Source organism: Daktulosphaira vitifoliae, unplaced genomic scaffold (genome assembly GCF_025091365.1).
Source record: "Daktulosphaira vitifoliae isolate Bord-2020 unplaced genomic scaffold, ASM2509136v1 Scaffold_1, whole genome shotgun sequence".
Taxonomy (NCBI): domain Eukaryota; kingdom Metazoa; phylum Arthropoda; class Insecta; order Hemiptera; family Phylloxeridae; genus Daktulosphaira; species Daktulosphaira vitifoliae.
This window is the reverse complement of record NW_026099572.1, coordinates 11,005,884-11,025,784: the sequence shown is the minus strand read 5'-3', so window position 1 is coordinate 11,025,784 and position 19,901 is coordinate 11,005,884. Positions and strand designations below refer to the sequence as shown.

The window sequence follows — 19,901 nt, the reverse complement described above, 5'->3', positions numbered from 1 at the left end:
GTGCGCTTGTATTTTATACTACTGTTTCCTTGTTATCTCCTATCAGGTTAAGATCATCTGCAAAGTCCAGTACATCAATGCGTGTGGCACCAATACTAGTCCCTAAATTGTTATCTTGGACACTACGTATTACTTTTTCCAGTGCTTTATTAAACAACAGCGGTGATAACGCATCCCTTTGTTTCATATCAATTACGACTTCACATTCTTCAGATAGGGTTTGGTCAACTATAACCTGATACTTTGTACTACTCGTGAACATTTTTATAAGCGAAATAAGTTTTATTGGGAAACCAAATTCAAGCATGATATTGTAAAGGTTATCGGGGTGAATGCTATCATATGCTTTCTTAAAGCCGACAAAGACTGGTCATATATTTTGCTTGAGCTCGTATTTTTTTTCTATCATTTGTCCAATTATTGAAAGCTGATCAGTTGTCGATTTCCCCTGACGGAAATCGCCCTGATACTCTATTATGTAAGTATCTGTTATTGGTTCTAGGCGCCTAAGCAAGATTATTGAAAATACTTTATATGCAGTATTAAGTAAAGTTATTTCCCTGTAATTATTTCAATTGAGTTTATCAACTTTCTTATAAATAGGTATCACTATGGCTGTATTCCACTTTTGTGGCAATTCATCTTTTTCCCATATTCTTCTACAGATTTAATGGATTATTTTATGTACATCTTCGCCTCCATACTTTAATAGTTCTGCTAGAATCCCATTTTATCCTAGGAATTTCCAGTATTTTTAGCTATTGATAGCTCTTATGGTTTCTTCTACTGATATGTTATCTACTCTTTGTTTAATTGACTGACCAATCCATTCTGCTATTGTTGACTCGGGAAATTCTTTATTTAGTAACTCTTCAAAATACTTACGTCATCTGGTAGCCTTCTCACGAGGCTCTCGCAAGATTGTTTTATCTTCTTTATATCTTATGGCTCTCAAATGTGGGTTAAATGTCTTGTATTTCTTAATATTTGTGAAAAATTGTTTTATCTCCTCTTGTGAGTGATCTTGGTTAATGCTACATAGTAGATCATTCTTTCTTTTTGTATGATTCTTTTGCACTTCTTCATTCCAAACATTCCAAGTCGTTCTCTTTGTGTATGCGTTTTTCGTTATGGTTCGATAATCCAGGAGCTCCAGTAATTATCCGAGGCAGTTTTTTTGGTTTCTTAACATACGTTTTTTTTACAACGCATACACTCTAGTCAGTCAGGTAAACTCTGGATACAAACCAGACCTAACGCTAATCATTATGGAACCAGATGATATCCCTTTACCTGCAAGTAGGAAAGTTTTATGGTCGTTTCCAAAATGCCAGCATAGATTCTAATAATGAAGACATGCTTTGAGTTGAATTTCAAACCATCTAGACTGTTAGAGCGTTGAAAATCTTACGAACTGCGACTGCGGAGTGGTGGACCATGTCATTAAAGACTGTCCGGCTCAACGGCACCCAGAAGATATGGAAGACTTCTTCAATGCACAAAACCGGCTATACATTGCTTTAGTAAACTTGACGTTGAATTATAACCCAAAAGTTATTGACAAATAATATAGCATTTATATAGTTGTTTATTTTATTGTATTTTACTAATCTATAAATTTAATTATGTATCTATTTAAATTGTTTTAATCATTGATCGTGTAACATTTAAGATCTTGTATGTAATACGAAATAAATAAATTATAAAAAAAAACATGATTAAATTACATATTTATTTTTAGTTTGAAACGTTTTAATTACGTATTTTATTTACATTTATATTATTTAATTAAAATTACTAAAAATTTGAAAACATAACACAATTTTTCTCAAATAATCATTTAATTCCGTTTTATTTTAAAAATATCTACAATTAAATTTAGGAACTAAATAAATTAAGTACAGAAATATCTATAACTCTTTGAATCACGGTTGATAACATTTTTTTACGTGCACTGTTGCAAAACTAAATGAATCAAAAGAAAAGCAAGTTACCGTGATTATGGTTTATAATACAAAGGTTAATAACATTAGATGGATACAGTTATTACTACCGTTGAAAGATTAATATATAAAATTTAAAAGATTAAGAATAAAATAAAACCCAGTGAAGCAACGAATAATGGATATCAGTCTAGCAAGCAATATCACTATTTGAATACTAGATGATTAAAAATGATAGGATAATTATGATGGCAGTGGGCGCGTACTTTATATTAATTACTACTATTTGAGTTGTGTAGCTTAATTTGTTTTTTGGTTATTTTTTAGTTCTTAACTTATAAAAAATAATTGTGTTTTTGTATCTTTTAAGTTGTATAATATTAAATTAATTGATTTTATTTAATAAAAGTACAATATAATATAATCTTTTGATTTGAAAGTTAATCTTCTGTGCTTTTAAACGGACTTCCTTGTTACTGAAAAACAGCAATAAAGTTGTAGCGTAACGTTACGTTAAGTTTAGTTCAATAATTTCGATCACCCATATGATTTTGTTTATTTAGTTACAATCATCATTAAAGTCAAAATCAGTAAAAATAATAATAGTTATTTTAGGAAGTGACAATAGGTTTTAGACATAAAAACCTTGTGAACAACTTTATTATTATTTGTTTGTTTTATTAAACAAACTCAGATTTTTATATTTTCGATCAAAGTCTATTTAACTTAAAACTTCATTTAAGACTAATTTAATTTTAATAAAATTTAGGTGTACAATATACTAAATAGATCAATAATGTATTTTTATTTTTTACTTTATTTGTTCAGGATGGTTAATTTAGCAAATATTAACGTAAGTTGAGTTGTTTTTAATTGTTCACAATTAATTTTTATACAGGGAGATTCGTTATCGTATATTATCATTCAATTAATTAAAAAATACATATTAATTTTGTTAATTTTTTTTTTGGTTATTTTTAGTAATATCTATAGGTGATCAATTTATGAAAATCACACATTTTCTCATTTCTTGAAATGAATTGAATTAAATGAAAAAACTAAACTTAGTATTCTTTATTAGTTTTGGTAATCATAATGCCGGAGGCAACAATAATCAAAATATTTTGTAAATAAAAAAAATTATGTGAAACATGTAGATATGACAATTACTGTGTGCCAAACACCCAATTATTAATAGAAAATTGATTAAAAATCGCTAAACTTTAAAATGTATTGAAAAAAAAACGATTCTAGAATAAAAAAAAATTTCGGACTTTATTTTATCTCCACGGTGAAAACAGACATCAATATTAATAAAAAAAAAGATTATTAAATAAATTCACACGTTTGAACTATGGAATTATTTGTATGTTGTACATCGTATTTACTTTAAGTAAAGCGTGATATATACGTACATAATATTTATTAAAAAAATTGAATTTTTAAAATAATATAGTTAGAAATTTTTTGTTTTAAAACGAAGTATTATCTTTTTTATACAATTTATAAAGAATATAAGAGACTGAAATAACTTAAAAATTGAAATCTTATAGAGTATTCGTAAAATGTTATTATTTTAATTGAAGTCATTACGTATGGACAATTTATAATTAAAAAATTGAAACTAAATAAAAATAAAACAACTAATTTTTTATTTTGAGTTTTGTATGAATATAATATGGTCCTCCAAATAGATTCCCAGTGGGCCCTTTTAATTAGGGATTATTAAAATAAGTAAATTAGAATTTTTATAGGTAATTTTGATACTTTATGTTTGATTGCATATCCTACGCGTAAAATCTACACTCTTCTGCAACTTTTGGTCATATTCAGCGTTCAACACTATTAGGGACGGCGCTAGAGGTCTTGTGCAAAATAATTAAACGAGGTTCTGATATTTTTTTTGGTCGTTAACTGAGTTTACAGGGCCTTGTACGTTAGCATACGTCACGTACCTAAGAGTAATGCAATGCATTACTCCAATGCAAATTTGTTTTTATAAAATGTGTATAATTTTATAAATTATTGTAGCGGCTAATTCTTCGTCTGGGGATTAAGTATAATAGACCTATGTGTATTACATTTTAATCTAACTTTTTATCAAAATATTATAAAAATACAAATAATTATACATTACTTAATTATGCCAATAAACAGTTTTTAATAAAATTATATACATTTGAATACTTATAGACTGCAATAATTTTTAATTTTTAGTCACACGAAAATATTAACATTTTTTAAAAGGTTTGTTAATGTTAAATTAGCATATGTCCTATAATTCAAGTTAAAAAGATATCTTGCTGTTCTTAGAAATTAAATTATACATCTCCGAAAAATTTCCACTTCACTTTTTTTTTTTAGTTTTCAAACATAACAGAAAATGAGTGTATCGCAGCGGATTATTCAGACTTAGCGCTAATGTTCAGATGCGCTCTTTGCTATTTATTTCCGGGTGGGAACCTTATAGAAGCTATAACAGTAATGACACTTTGCCCTCTAACTAGCGACCTCAGCCATAATGAGGTTGCGTCAGGTTAACAATCTGTGTAAAAATACTTTCAAATCATAGGGTAGAGCAGATTCCAAATAGTTGGGATAGAGGCTCTTCACACCAAGCGCGAGATTTATACTGATAATATTTGGCTGTATGGGTGTGGTTAGGTGATGGTGTTCACGCCTCATCAGCTGTTAGGACATCTTATCTATAGCCGTTAAGTTGTAATTTTTTCGATTAAAAATGTTAAGAGGAAGATATAGCTTAAAAGCAACAAATTATTATTCATCATGGTTTAAATATTTAAAATATTGTTAATATTCAAGTGTTATATAAGTTTCAATTAAGTTTATCCAAGTATATTTATCAAGTAATAATTTTATAGATTTTACATCGGCTAATAATGATTTGGGAAAAGGTAATTGGTAAGAGAATAAGAAATGAGACATCGGTATCTAAAAAAAAGTTTGGATTTATGTCTGGTAAGTCAACGACGGAGCTATTATTTTATGTGAAATAACTTATAGAAAAGTATAGGGAAAAGATGAAAAAGCTGTGAATGGTATTTATAGATTTGGAGAAAGCATTTGATAGAGTACCGGGAGAGATTTTAATGTGGGCATTATTGAGAAAAGGAGTCCCGAAATGTACATTAATATAATAGAGGATAAGTATGATGGCACTTGTACTAGGGTAAAAAGTGTGTGTGAGTAACCAAATGTTTTAGGCTAAAAGTAGGAGTGCACCTTACTTATTTTCTACAGTGATGAATGAAATAACTAGAGAAGTACAAGGAGAAGTGCTGTGGAGCATGTTGTTCAATGACTGTATAGTGTTGATAGGAGAAAATAGGGAGGAAATAAATCAAAGGCTAGAGGTGTGAAGATCAGAAAAAAGAAAGGAAATATGAAGAAATAAAGTAGAGGAAAACCAAGAAAAAGATAAAGTTAAAGTATATTACATAAGCTTTAATTTAAGACATATATATATATATATATATATATATATAAATGTCAGACTTCCCGGAACACTTTCAAAAGTTAACTCGAAAAAGTTAACTTTTTGTAAAAAATTTATTATTTTGAATCTCCTGCTGTGGGCAGATAAACGGTCAGTTTTATAAACAAAATATACCAAATGATAAATGAAGACTCCATGCATCTATAAAAAAAAATTATGTGTCATTAAGATTTTTTTCAAAAAGTTATGGCAGTTATGAGTAAAAAAAATTGAAATATTTTCGAAAATTAGCGATTTAAATTTGTATTTTTTTTTTAGAGATTTCCTCTATTTATGGGTTTTTTTTATAAAAGACTGCAGGTAAAAGATAAACTGCGCAAACATTTTTGGTTAATTGGAAAACATTCTTAGTTATCATTATAAAACAAACGTCTGTTATATGTAGAGATCATAATACCCATCTGGAATTACGGAATTCAATAGTGGGGTCGTGCTAATAAGTCCAACATAGAGTTTATACAACGCTGCTAAAATATCGCACTTAGTATTACCGACGCGGTTTACCGACACGATAGAAATGATGTAAGTCATCGTGATATTATGCTGCTGACAGTAGCAGGCGAAGTTACAGTAGTATCCGATAATCCGGCATCCAACAGTCCGGAATGCCCGATAGTCCGGCATCGCTCCGGAAAATTGTAAGCATTATGGGTTTCTCCAAAAAAATGCCTTTAAAGCAAATAAAAACGATCAGAAGCTATTCGGAAATTTTCAGGGTGTTCGGGATCATCCGGACGAATTTACAATAGAGCAGAGAACTAATCACCAACAATACGTAGTAGTGGACATAGTAGTACTCGGACCAGTCTAATTTTGTCATATATGTATATATGATAAAATTAGACCGGTCCGAATACACTGAACGCGCGCTTAAAATTTGATAACAGGAAGTTGTATTACACGGCCGGCTAGTCTCAGTTATCACAACAAATACAGTTGCAGTGCAGTACAGTTAATCAATCACGAAGCGTCTTCGCTATTTTTTTGTGCATTGTTGTTTTGTGTCCTTTTACATTGTAGTAAACTGTGTCTCAGTACTAGCTACAGTGCTTCAGAAATTATTGATCTTCATAATTATTAGATATAAATTTTATACTAAACGCCAAAAATCAAGAAAACAAAAAGACATTCGTGACTTTTTTAAATCTAAATGAAATATGTATTACAGTACTTGCACATAAATTATATGAAGTGTAAAACAAACTTTTTTGAATTTGCATACTGTATTTTTAGTTTAACTATTAACCTAATTGTTCTTATAGCAAAGCCTACACTAAAAGGAAACGGCACCGCCCGATAGACCGGAATTTTCGATAGTCCGGCACGGAGCTGGTCCCGAACGTGCCGGATTATCGGAATTCTACTGTACTAGGTTTGCACGTAGGGACATAATAAGGTTGAAACACCATGAAAATCTAGCAGAAATTCAAATATTGGACAATTCCAATGATTAAGACATTTAAAAGGCACCAAAACATATAACTTGGTTTAAATTTAAAAATGTACATTTTGTAACATAAATATTATTTTATTATTACTAGATTAAGTTAGAGACCACTTAACTTTTGTATCCCCATAGGAATAAAAAAGAACATTATTTAACTAAATAAAATTGTAGTTTTTTGAAACTGTATACGGAGTGATGGCTTAACTGGTTCAATATTTTTGAAAATATAAAAATAATATTATTTTTTTTTTCGATATTTAATAGTATTCTATATTTTATTATTTTCAAAAAAAAATTTTCCTAACCTTTTGTTTCTTTTCCTATTACAATTATATCAACTTTAGTTTCTATAATGCAAACATATATGTATACCAAACTTAAAATATAGAAAATGATCTTTTAAAGAATATGACTTTTCAATTAGTAATTTAAAAAATATTATCTTTTTTTATCAAGGCAGCAGTATTGTTATTCATTAATGGCTAGAAAATAAAATAAACAGACCCAACATAATTTTTTTGAAACTTTTAATGATAAATTAAATGCCAATTTTTAATGAAAAAACGTAAGAAGCTATTAAATCGCGAAAAGAAAAAATAATTCTATATTTTTAAAAATATTATGTTAGTCATAGTTAAACAATCACTATATATTTCTTAATTAATCAATTATTATCATATCAAAACTCACAAATAATATTAGCCTCGGAAATCAAATTAATAAAGTCTATTCGCAGTCCTTTTATTAGTCCTTTAAAGTGATGCAATAACTTAAACTATATAGATATTTTTTGATAATGAGAAATTTAAATAAAATGTTCTGTAGGAGTGTTTCGAGTAATAATCGGGTACCCACATCCATTTTAGGACTCGAGCTTTATCCGTTTTCGGTTTGTAAACATTTTTTATTCATTCGGTAATCAATTCATATATAAATTAATTGCTCTGAACATGCCTAATATTCATTGCTAAAAAGTGATGTCACAATATATATATGTCTTACATAAAAAAATTATTTATATATTCTTTAGAATGAGCACATAGATGGGATACTGGAAGAGTTTGAAGTTAACATTTTGCAATTTTTAGATGAAGACAGTTTTATTTCTCCTACTATTTTTATAGAAGCATTACATAGACACGGTTATAACATTAATAGATTTCAAGCGCTATTTGATCCCATAAGTATTGGTAATAAAAAGATATATACTTTACTTTAAAAACATAAGTAACATAACTTAAATATTGTTAATTATAATTTACACATGTTAATTTACAAAAAAAACATTGAAATTTTGATATACATAGCTGGTTATATATTTCTTCAAACTGAAATTATACAAATAAAAACAAAAATAATTGAAAAATTATGATTTTAAATTTACATTAAACTCATCTCTATAAAAGTATTTTTTTTGGTATTATTAATATTATGTTTTTTTATAATGTAAGTTATATTATAATTATATATATAATATACACTATAATATAATAAAAAGAGTGATTTTTTTATCATAACTCGCTCAATTACTCAAAAAATAAAATAATTTAAACATTTTATTTTACTTTAAATAATTATTATTTTTGAATTATTAGTGACGTAATACTTTTTAAGTTCATTCCTTTTGCCTTGTAAGGGTTTAAAATTTGTTTTTTCAAATAGGAATACATATTTTGAGTTAATTAAAATGTTTGAGGTTTTATTTTAATAATAAATTACATTTGAATTTTTAATATTATTTGTTTAATAAATGATGAAGTCCATTCATTTTACTTTAATGTATATTATACATGTTTAATATTTGTATTAAACAAATAACTATGCAAAGAAAAATATCAATAGACAATATAAATATTATCAATTTTTTTTACAGATGTGGACGCGAAGTTTCTAATTGATGATCTCTTACATTTAGCTGATTTTTTACAACAAAATCAAGAAGTAATACTCGAACAAATGTTTGCGAATCAAGACGTAAACAGTTCTAATATAATTGATAAAGTTGTTGCAGAACTCTTAGTAAGGGAAAATCAAGATATCGAAAATTCAGTATTCGGAATTTTAATGATGTCATTTGGTGTCAAGGAAGATACTACCTCATTTAATTATAGAAGTAACAAAAATATATTTTTATATTAATTGCAGTGAATACCTAATAATTTTTTAGCTGGATACGAAGCTGAGAAGGTATTAATTTTACAATAATGTGTTCTTTTTTTTTTGTTTTTCTTAATTTTTCTCAGCTCTCACCAGATAGATTTCTTTCAACGATATGTATAAAGATCACAAATCATAGTTGAAGACATTGCTATTAATAATTGAAATATTTCTCTTGTTCACTGTAAATGGGGTAATACTCTAAGAAAATTACAATTTTTTAAATTTGTATATTTCGACTATTTTAAACTTTTTTTTTCTTATAACTACCATAAAATTTCTAAAAATAAACAAAACAATATAATTCTTATTAAAGAATCCTTATGGAATTCTCCTTTATTTGATATAATGCATTTGAAAATCTGACCCTTAACTACCCACAGAGGTGGATTCAAAATAGCAACTTTTTCACAAAGGTCAATGTCTTCAACTTAACTTTTGAAAATGTTCCGGAAATACTGCGTCCTTTAAACTTATGTTAAATTAAAGCTTAAGTTACGTAATATAAATTTAAAAAAAATTGTCCCGACGATCTATTTTCTCTATGCAAATGGCTACCGTAGTTAAAAAACATGCTATTTTTGTGTTCAAATTTTTTTTTTTTGTTTATTTTAAAATACAATAAAGGGTTTGCCATACTAATGAGTTCGCCAATAAATATAAAATTTACATGAATCTAACTTATATTAAATATAAATTTATCCTTATTTTAATTATTTTGCCTCTTCACTAATCCACTAATTTCAAAATTCAATACTATCTACAGATTTGCATCAAAGCGTTTCTTATGATAATAATTTTTATCACTGTCATATTTCATCTATACATGTCCCACTATGCCACGTCACCACTGTGTTACAAATTTTTATGATTTATTTTGTTAAGTTACTCTAAAATCATTATCATCCAGTACAAATTTGTAAAAAACCTAGCAATGTGACTTAACTGTGATTATAGTATTATGAGGATTTATGGGGCTTATTTATAATTATTTAAGGGGACAAAATGAGAAATATTTTCAGGATATTGTATATTCCAAAAACAAATTTGCACAATCTTGAGTGTTGTGAAAATGGCTGAAACAAAAATTTATAAATGCATATAACTCCTGTCTCTAGCTGCGATACACACATCTTTGCATTAAATAAATTAAGAATAAACTTATAGAAACTTTATTATTTTTATTATTAACGTTTTTGCTAAGGTAAAAAATAATAAGTCAAAGGTAGAAATAATCTATATAGACTTGATATAGTTAACATATTTTTATAAATAATGTTTGGAAATGTTGTATTATTATAAGAACTTATATATGTGTATATTATCTGAATAAAACACATAATCTTAAGTTTAATTATTAGTGTTCAAGATGTTAGGTAAGGTATTTAAGAATTAATTTTTGAAGATATTTTTCATTATGATCCAGTACATTTATAATGTATTATAACTTACGTTTATATAACTTATGGTTTTTATGTAATTTTTTGTTTCAGATTTTATTACATATATAACTGACCCACAAAATTCGCAACATTTACGAGTGCAAGTAGTTTAGAAGTCTTCGTTGTTTTATCATTATTTTACTAAAATAATTTGGTAAAAATTGCCGAAATAGATTTTAAAAACTGAATATTAAACTAATAAATCATAAATTACAGAAGTCGTAAAAATTTTTTTTATTATTTTTTTTTTTTTAATAATTTAAAGAGATTAGTGAAAGAAACTACTAGTAAGTATAGTATAGTGATTAAAATCACTATCATAAGGAATGCTTCGATGAAAATCTGTAGATAGTGTTTAAATTTAAGAAATCGGTGCTACCTGCTCTTCCCGGCAGGTCTATTCCCGAGCTATCTGCCTTTTAAAATTTTAGGAGAATTTATAAAATGGTATTGTTAATATAAATACGCAGTCAGGAAATATTATAATTACTATTTTCAGTAAATTCATGATAAAAGCTCAAAGATTTGTTAAAGACACATTTTTTTTCAGTGGCGGCTCGTGGCTTGGACGACGGGACGATCAACTAAAATTAATTAAAAAGAGAATTAATTTTATTGGCCCACTATGTCTCACGTAATATCTTTAAAAGTACAAGTGTTATAAACAAAATTTTTTTTTAATCATTATGGATCTTTGATGAGTTGTTTCACAAGTTAATTTAAATTTATATCATCATTTCTTATACATAGAAATCAACTTCGGATTTTCAAATGGCAACCCCATATTATTTTTATATATTTTTGTTTCTCATAAAAAAATAAATATTTAGTAAATTGAAAAATAATGAATTTTAAATAAGATACGCTACTTTAAAATTTACGATATTTGATGAAAAAATTCAGTAGTTTTTCCATCACGATCATAATATTATTTTAAGTAGCGATAAGAGCTACCAGTTTAGTGCGTCAACGCACGTAGTCACAATAGCGCTTATTAATTTACGACCTATAATATTCGTGTCTGTTAAAATTTTTTCTTAATAAATCCTAAACAATAAAGAGCTGTGGAGCACTTCATATTAAATAAAATAAAATATTTCTTTTACAAAATATTTTAGCTTCGATGCGAAGCTGAGAAGGTATTAATTTTACCATGATGTGTTTTTTTTTTTTTTTTATGTCTGTTTTTTCTCAGCTCTCACTAGACCGATTTCTTTCAACAATACGTCAAAAGATCACAAATCATATCTAGTTGAAGACATTACCCTTAAAAATTGATAAATTTTCCCTCGTTCCCCGCAAATGGGGTAAATATCCAAAAAAATTACAAATTTAAAAATCGGTATATTTTGTCATTTTTTTCACTTTTTTTCTTAAAACTGCCATAATTTTTTCAAATATTAACAAATCAAAATAATATTATTTTATATTGAAACCTTAGGTAATTTCTTTTCGTTTGATATCATTTTTTTTGAAAATCTAACACTTATTCTGCTCACAAAGGGGATTTAAAATAGCAACTTTTTTACAAAAACTAACTTTTTCAACTTAATTTTTGAAAATGTTCCGGAAATACTGCGTCCTTTAAACATATATCAAATTAAAGCTTATTTTATGTACTATAAAATGAAAGAAAAAATTTGTCCCGACGACCTATCTTCTATGCGAAAATGGTTACCGTATTCAAAAATATGCTATTTTTCTATTAAAATTCTAGGTTTTGTATTTTATTTTATTTTAAAATATCTTATTAGGAGAATACATGGTGAAAATAGCTACCGTATTTAAAAATATGCTATTATTATGTTAAAATTCTTGGTTTTGTATTTGATTTTATTATAAGAGGATTACACTGATTTTCATAAATATTATATCAATTTAAATGACAGTATAAAAAATTAATCATATTTAAATTTCTTTGTTTCTTTGAAGTCGAGAAAAATAATTTTAAAATTTGAATTAAAAATTACTTATGTAGCCTAACATCTAAGGATGGTAGCCTGTGGAGAGCTACCAAACAAGCTCTTAGATATAAAACAACTAATCTCCCAATTAAAAAAAATAACGGAAGTCTAGCTATCTCTGACTTGGAAAAGGCAGAGTTATTCAAAGAACATCTAGCTGACACTTTCAAACCTCATCCGAATATACATTCACCTGAAATGACTAGTTCTGTAATGACATACCTTGATGCACCTTTACCACTCTATCTTCCAGTTAAATGTTTTACTCCAAATGACGTAAAATTCACTATTGCTAGATACCCTTCCAACAAATCCCCTGGTTTTGACCTTATAACAGCTGAAGTTGCAAAATGCCTTCCAAAAAAAGCTATTATACATTTAACCCATATATTTAATGCAATCATTAGACTCTCTTATTTCCCTCTATTATGGAAATTTTCAACTATCATATTAGTTCCTAAACCTAATAAACCCCCTGACCTACCAACATCATTTAGACCAATAAGTCTGTTACCGTTCTTTGCAAAAATTTTTGAAAAATTATTACTTAAAAGAATACTTTGCTGTCTCACTGTCAATAATATACTGCCTAATTCCCAATTTGGTTTTAGGGCTTCTCACTCCACTATACATCAAATCCATAGAGTAGTAGATGTTATATCGTATTCGCTTGAAAAAAAATTATATTGCACAAGTGCGTTTCTTGACATCTCACAGGCCTTTGATAGGGTATGGCATGACGGCCTCTTATATAAATTAAAAAAATGTTTGCATCCCTCTTACTACCTGTTTTTTAAATCCTATTTAACTGATCGTTTTTTCCAAATTCGTCTTGGTTCTTCAGTATCTGACATAGCCTCTATAAATGCGGGAGTCCCACAAGGAGGTATCCTATCCCCAATCCTTTTTAATATCTATACCTCAGACCAACCCACAACTCCTAACACCATTGTTGCAGATTATGCTGATGACAAAGCTATCTTATCCTATAACTCTGACCCACAGATTGCATCCGTCAATTTGCAAAATCACCTACACCTAATGGAAGAATGGTACACTAAATGGCGATTTAAAATTAATCAATCAAAATCAGTTCATACTACCTTTACTTTAAGACTTCTCCCTTGTCCTGGTGTCTCCCTATATGGAGTACAAATCCCCTCCTATTCTTCTGTCAAGTATCTCGGACTTACACTAGATAGTCGGCTCACGTGGGCTCAGCACATTAAAAATAAACGCTCGTTGTTAAATAGCCGTCTGCGGTTACTCAAATCATTAATCACAAACAATAAATTTTCAAACTTTAATGTTAAACTTTTAATTTATAAATCCCTTTTAAAACCCATATGGACTTACGGCCTTCAGTTATGGGGAAATGCTAAAAAATCCAATACCAATAAAATTCAATGCTTTCAGAATATTGTCTTAAGAAAACTAATCAATGCACCTCCTTATATCTCTAATTATACACTTCATAACGATCTCAACTTAAAAACAGTTCATGAAGAAGCCATTTCCTACTATAAAAGATTCCACAGTAAATTACTCTCCCACTCAAATCCCCTAATAAAAAACCTCTCAACCTTGTCCATACCTGGAGACCCACCCAGACGTTTAAAACGTAAGTGGTGCCGTGATCTTCTTTCTACCAATATCAATTAATAATAATATAATTAAGTCATTGGAAATATAAAATAAAAATTCTAAGAAAATAAAAAATTAAAAAAATCANAAAAAAAAAAAAATTTGAATTAGCTAAATTTCCATTTTTATTAAGTGACGAATGAGACGTACGGTTTTTGAGACGGTAACACTTGGGTCTTTCATGACTGTGGCACTGAATTTTTTTTAAATTCTTTTTGAGTTAAAAAAAAAATATTTAAATCATTTGATTTTTATCTCATTTAGATTCAATAACTTCAATAAATATAAAGGATTCCATTACTGTAGTCTTCTCTCGTGAGAAGAAATTCATATTAATATTATTTTACTATGTGGTTTTTTTTTGTAGCTATCATTTATTTTCTCAGCTCTCACTTGACCTACTTTTTTGACAAATTTTTTTTTTAATTAAACACTATCTACAGATTTGCATCGAAGCGTTTTTTATGATAGTGATTTTAATCACTGTCAGATATCATCTATACTGGATCCAACTATGCCACGACCCCACTGTGCCGCCACCCCACTGTGCTTACTTTTTTTTTTTTATTTAACTTAATCTAATGGTATAAAAATAAATATGGTTGCTATTTGAAAATATGAAGTTGATACAAGTTTTAAGCATAAGGGATGGTGTTAGAAATTTTAATTTTCTTATGAAACTTCTCATCAAAGATCTATAATGATTAAAAAAAAAATTGTTAATAACACTTGTATTTTTTAAGATATTACGTGAGATATAATTAGCCAATCGTTCTGTATTTTTAATTTTACATTTTTATCAAAAATGAAAATGTTTTAAATGGTAAAATAGTTATAATATATATGTCATGTGCGAATATTAAAGTGTTTGTCCTAGAGCCTAGCCGGACTCTTCGCTGCCACACTCTTCATAGTAATAATAGCATCTCTAATAGAGATTCTCTATGCTCTATACTATTTTCATGGTAACTAAAACGGTCAACAACATTTCTCAATTCATTAAATCCGTCAATTACAAGTTGTGTTTCTAAAGATGTTTGAAATACGAGGGTGAATCAAATATTAACGGGACTTTTCTTTTTAACGCTTCTGAGGTGAAGTGAGCAACGTGACATCGTGATATATGTTGAGTGGGAATGTGAAGTGGAGGGGAGTAAGTTGGTTTGACTCGTCCAAACAGATCGGCCGTCAGTAGCATCATGTCTGAGCAAGAAGTTCACACGTCTGTTGAGCAACGTATTTAAACCGTTTTGCAGTGTGTGAGAGACTCTGGCACGATATCAAACTGAGGGGGATGATTTTTTGAGACACATTGTCACCTGTGATGAGACGTGGGTGCACCATTATACCCCAGAGTCTAAGCAGGCAAGCATGGAGTGGCGAAAACCTGGAGAAGCAGCACCACGGAAAGCCAAGACTCGTCTTTCTGCCGGTAAAGTTCTTGCGACGATTTTTTGGGATTGCAGAGGCATACTGCTCATCGATTTTCTCCATGAACGGCGTACAATTAATGCTGCGTACTACTGCCAATTGCTCGATAAAGTGAAACTAGCCTATCGACAAAAAAGGCGAGACATGCCTATACGAAGTGCAATTTTGCTCCATGACAACGCTCGGCCCCACACAGCTGCATTAACCCGAGAAAAATTAGAAGAAATTCATTGGGCAACATTGGAACATCCGCCTTACAGTCCTGATCTGTCTCCGTGTGACTACCACATGTTTGGACCACTTAAAGAAGAACTGGGAGGTCACCGCTTTGACGACGACGAAGGTGTAGAAACGTTCGTGCGCAATTGGTTACAGACGCGACCAGTTTCATTCTTTGATGACGGAATCAAAAAGCTTCCAATTCGATGGGAAAAATGTGTAAATAGAAAAGGAGATTATATAGAAAAATAAAGTATGTTCATAATTTTTGTTACTGTACTTACAAAATTTCTAAAAATCAAGTCCCGTTAATATTTGATTCACCCTCGTATACGACATGGCCCACTAAAAGCATTAATATCGATAGTTTTATCGTCACTAATTCTTGTATAAAATGTAAAAGAAACTGTTTTGTTAAAAAAGTTAGTTAACTTCGTCATTTGATTTAAAACATTTTGTAGTTTTTCACTTTTAACCATTTTCTATTTGTACTCATGTTCACAAAATAAGAAGAATATTTAATAAAAAAATAAACGTATATTAATAACGCACTCTAAAAGAGCTATGCGAACACTAGTTGAAATATAACAATAACATCATCGGATATGATTTGTTTTTCAAAACAGATTTTAAGATAACATTAGTCAATTTTTTTCGATTTAAACAACTCTACATAGACAGCGACAAGAAAGGTACTATAAAGTAATAAACTAGTATTTAATCAATAACTTCTGCTATTGTTATCAGGAAATTGAAAATATATTTAACTTTGCTTATAGCTGTGTTGTACGGCATGTCGTACATGATGTAACAGTGGTTTCTGAGGTTTTCCTTGTACGGGAGAACCGACCAACCAGTCAGTGCGCATGCAGAAACGGGGTAGCTGTGCACCCATTGTTTACCGAAAACAATTGATGACGTCATTTGTTGGCACCTTAAAGGGCTTATACCCGCCTACATATACTACTCTTAGTAGTTAAGTTTATCATTGTTGCCTGCTTATTAACATCCAACAATTTTGTATAGGCATCCCCTCCTACATTTAGTCTTGTGTGTGAGTAACTACAAAGAAGTTCCGATTACAGTCCATTCATTCCTTTACTTGAGTGAATAGGTGCAGAGTTAAGCAACAACACATTTGTTACTCTCTGTCCCTTCAGTTGCAAAACACCAAAGTTTTTTTTTGAAAAAAATTAAATACAAATTAAAAGAAAACAAATGATAGTTAATTTTTATTATGTAGAAAAATATGTTTTGAGACACAAGACGAGGTGCAATATTTTTATTGAAATTATAACCAAGCAACTTTTCACAATTATATAAAGAATAAGTACATTGATATGGAAATTTACTATAAAGCTCATCATATAGGTTTATAGTTTTAATAAGTAACTAAAAAATGTTAAAAATTGTATTAGATAAAAGTAATCCAATACGATATGTTATGATTCATCGACAATTTAAATTGCTAAAATTGTTATCCTGATAATAATTAAAAATTATATTTAAATATTACTACATAAATTTTGTAATAAAAAATTTTTTTTTATTTAAAATAAAATTTTTAATTATTTCTAATTATTTTATTAAACCCTAAATAATCGAATTCACGTAAAATAGCAATATCACAAAATGTCCTAAATTGTTTCAATGCGTATTCATACACAAGTATTGGACTTTCTATAATGTTAGTATTCATTGACATAACTTCAGTTTTCCATGATTCTATTAATTGATCTTTTTCTAAAACTTCAATTGAGCAACGTAGATTGATAAAATTTTTTAGTTGATATATCCTTTGATTAAAATAACGCCGTGTTATACTAAAATCTCTAAAAAATTTATTAACATTTATCTCTATTTCATCTAAAGATAGATTTACAAATCTATCTCTTGTTAACGTAAGTTGTACAATTCCGGACAAAAAATCACTTAATAAATTATATGTATAAGTTAATGATGAATGTGCATAAACCTTAATATCCAAAATTGATTCAACTTTTAATATATCTAAAGCTATCAACATATTTTTAAAAATTTCTTTTGAACCATGAACCACATTAAGAAAATTAAAAATACAATCAACAAAGCCATTTAAATTACTTTTCATCATTTCATTGTTGCATGTTTGTACTACTGCGGACATATATGTATTATAATTTTTAAATACTTCAGTATATTGACACTTTATCATTTGTGTAAAGTATTTTTTTTTTAGACTAAAATTAAAATCATTTACAGGGTCTCTAATAATTCGATTAGTAGTGATTATTTCATCATCAATTATTATTCTGTTATGTTTTAGTTGCTCCCAATTCCCTTCGCGGAACAAAGTATTTAGTACTTCAATTGCTCTATGTTGAGGAAATTTATTGTTCTGAGGAGGTTTGAGCCTTAAATAAAAAATATTTGTGTAAATCAGTTTATTTAAATACACTTTTTTCAGTGAGAAAAAAATTTAGTAAAAATAACACTTACTCAGCTGCAATAGGTTGAAGTAATTCATAGAATCCAATTTTGAAGTAATAATCATGAATTATTTGTAAATAGTAATTGTTTAACTTTTCATTAATTAAATCGACAAACTGAATATTATAATCTTTAGTAATGCTATCATCTAAGTATTTTTCTCTTAAATTCAATTCCCTTGCATTGTTTATAATATTAATATTGTTTTTAAAAAATTCACGTGTTATGGCAATTACATTATTGACGAAATTATTTATTTCTTCGTAATCTTCTTTAGCTTTTTCAATTTTAAAACTTTCGTCATTATCTACATAATTTATCATTTCTGATGTTTTCATTCTATAAGTATAATGTTTAACAGTATAAATGTTATCTATTACCGTTTTTGGGTGATTTAATGAACTATTCAGTAACTTCATATCTAAGTAATCAATAAATGTTATCGCTTTGTATAAATATTCAAACATTTTATTTGACTTTTTAACTGCATTTAAAAGTACTACTATGCAGTAAATTGCATTTTGAAATGAATTTTTTTCAAAAAAATGTTCACAATTATTTATAATAATTATTAAGTGTTCAGTAAATTTTTGTAGAACTTCAGCAAATAAAAAGTTAATTAATTCAACTATTATATAATATATTTTTATTGAATAATTAATACCATGAAATTTATTTTTTAGAATTTCTTGTAGGCTCATAATTTTATCATTTTCAATCCTTATTGATATGTGATTCAAAGTTGATTGTTTTATTTGAATTCGTAAGTGTTTGGTTACTTGTTTAAAATATGTTATATATTCTTTTCTTAGACCTACATCATGTATTTTACAATCAACAAGTCCAACTTCAAAAGATATACTTTTAATAAAAAACATTAATATGAAAAATTCAATTTTCATTGTCAAAATTTGTTTGAAATCAAAAAAATTTCATTTAACAGAAAAGTTAAAATTGATAATAGTCAATTATATATTTTCTATGTATTGATCATATTTATAGTAAAATATATATATGACTGTGGTGTGTGTACTTTTCTATTTAATAATTTTAAAAATACTTGTAAAACTATTGATTTAATAATGAAGTTTAAAATAAAAATTATATAGAGATCAATACTTAATTTATTCATTATAAGGTTTTTAGAGTATTAAAATAAATCTAGTATTCACTATTGTAATTTTAATATAGTCCCAATAAGTGTTATAGAATTTTGTAGCTAATATCAAGTACAAACATAATGTTTTAGAGTTAATTTTTAATTTCATCTTATGCATTCTCATAATGAAAAATAGGAACTCCCTTCCATGGTGAAATAATTATATTGGATAATTCATTAGCATGAACCGTTTATATCTTTAAGATATAAATAATATTAATAATTTTAGGTTCCAATTGAAGCTGAGAAGATAATGATTTTACTAGGATGTGTTTGTATATATATACAATTTTTAAAATATCCCTCGTTTGCGTAAAAGGCAAACGTAAATTTTGGGATAAAATTCTAAAATTGTGATTTTCAAAATAAGTAAAATTTTAAAAATTCTTGTTTTCATAAAACATATGAATGAAAAAATATTTTCAAAGAATAATATTTGGTTTAATCTATAATAATTTTAGCTTCGAGGCGAAGCTGAGAAGGTATTGGTTTTACTATGATGTGTTTTT

General features: G+C 27.8%; 2 protein-coding genes across 2 annotated transcripts; one reads left to right on the top strand and one right to left on the bottom strand.

Annotated features, from left to right (window-relative positions):
• Positions 1-2,666: 2,666 nt before the first annotated feature.
• LOC126896947 (uncharacterized) lies at positions 2,667-10,724 on the top strand. Its single transcript, XM_050670192.1, has 4 exons — positions 2,667-2,796; positions 7,938-8,097; positions 8,781-9,020; positions 10,558-10,724. The coding sequence occupies exons 1-4, from the start codon at positions 2,740-2,742 to the stop codon at positions 10,617-10,619; spliced, it is 519 nt and encodes a 172-aa protein (XP_050526149.1). The 5' UTR covers positions 2,667-2,739; the 3' UTR covers positions 10,620-10,724.
• Positions 10,725-17,032: 6,308 nt separating this feature from the next.
• On the bottom strand, positions 17,033-19,186 carry LOC126896925 (uncharacterized). The gene is made up of 2 exons (XM_050670118.1): positions 18,243-19,186; positions 17,033-18,157 (listed from the first exon to the last, which is right to left on the bottom strand). Exons 1-2 carry the CDS (start codon positions 19,133-19,135, stop codon positions 17,329-17,331), a joined length of 1,722 nt encoding a protein of 573 aa, XP_050526075.1. The 5' UTR covers positions 19,136-19,186; the 3' UTR covers positions 17,033-17,328.
• Positions 19,187-19,901: the final 715 nt, after the last annotated feature.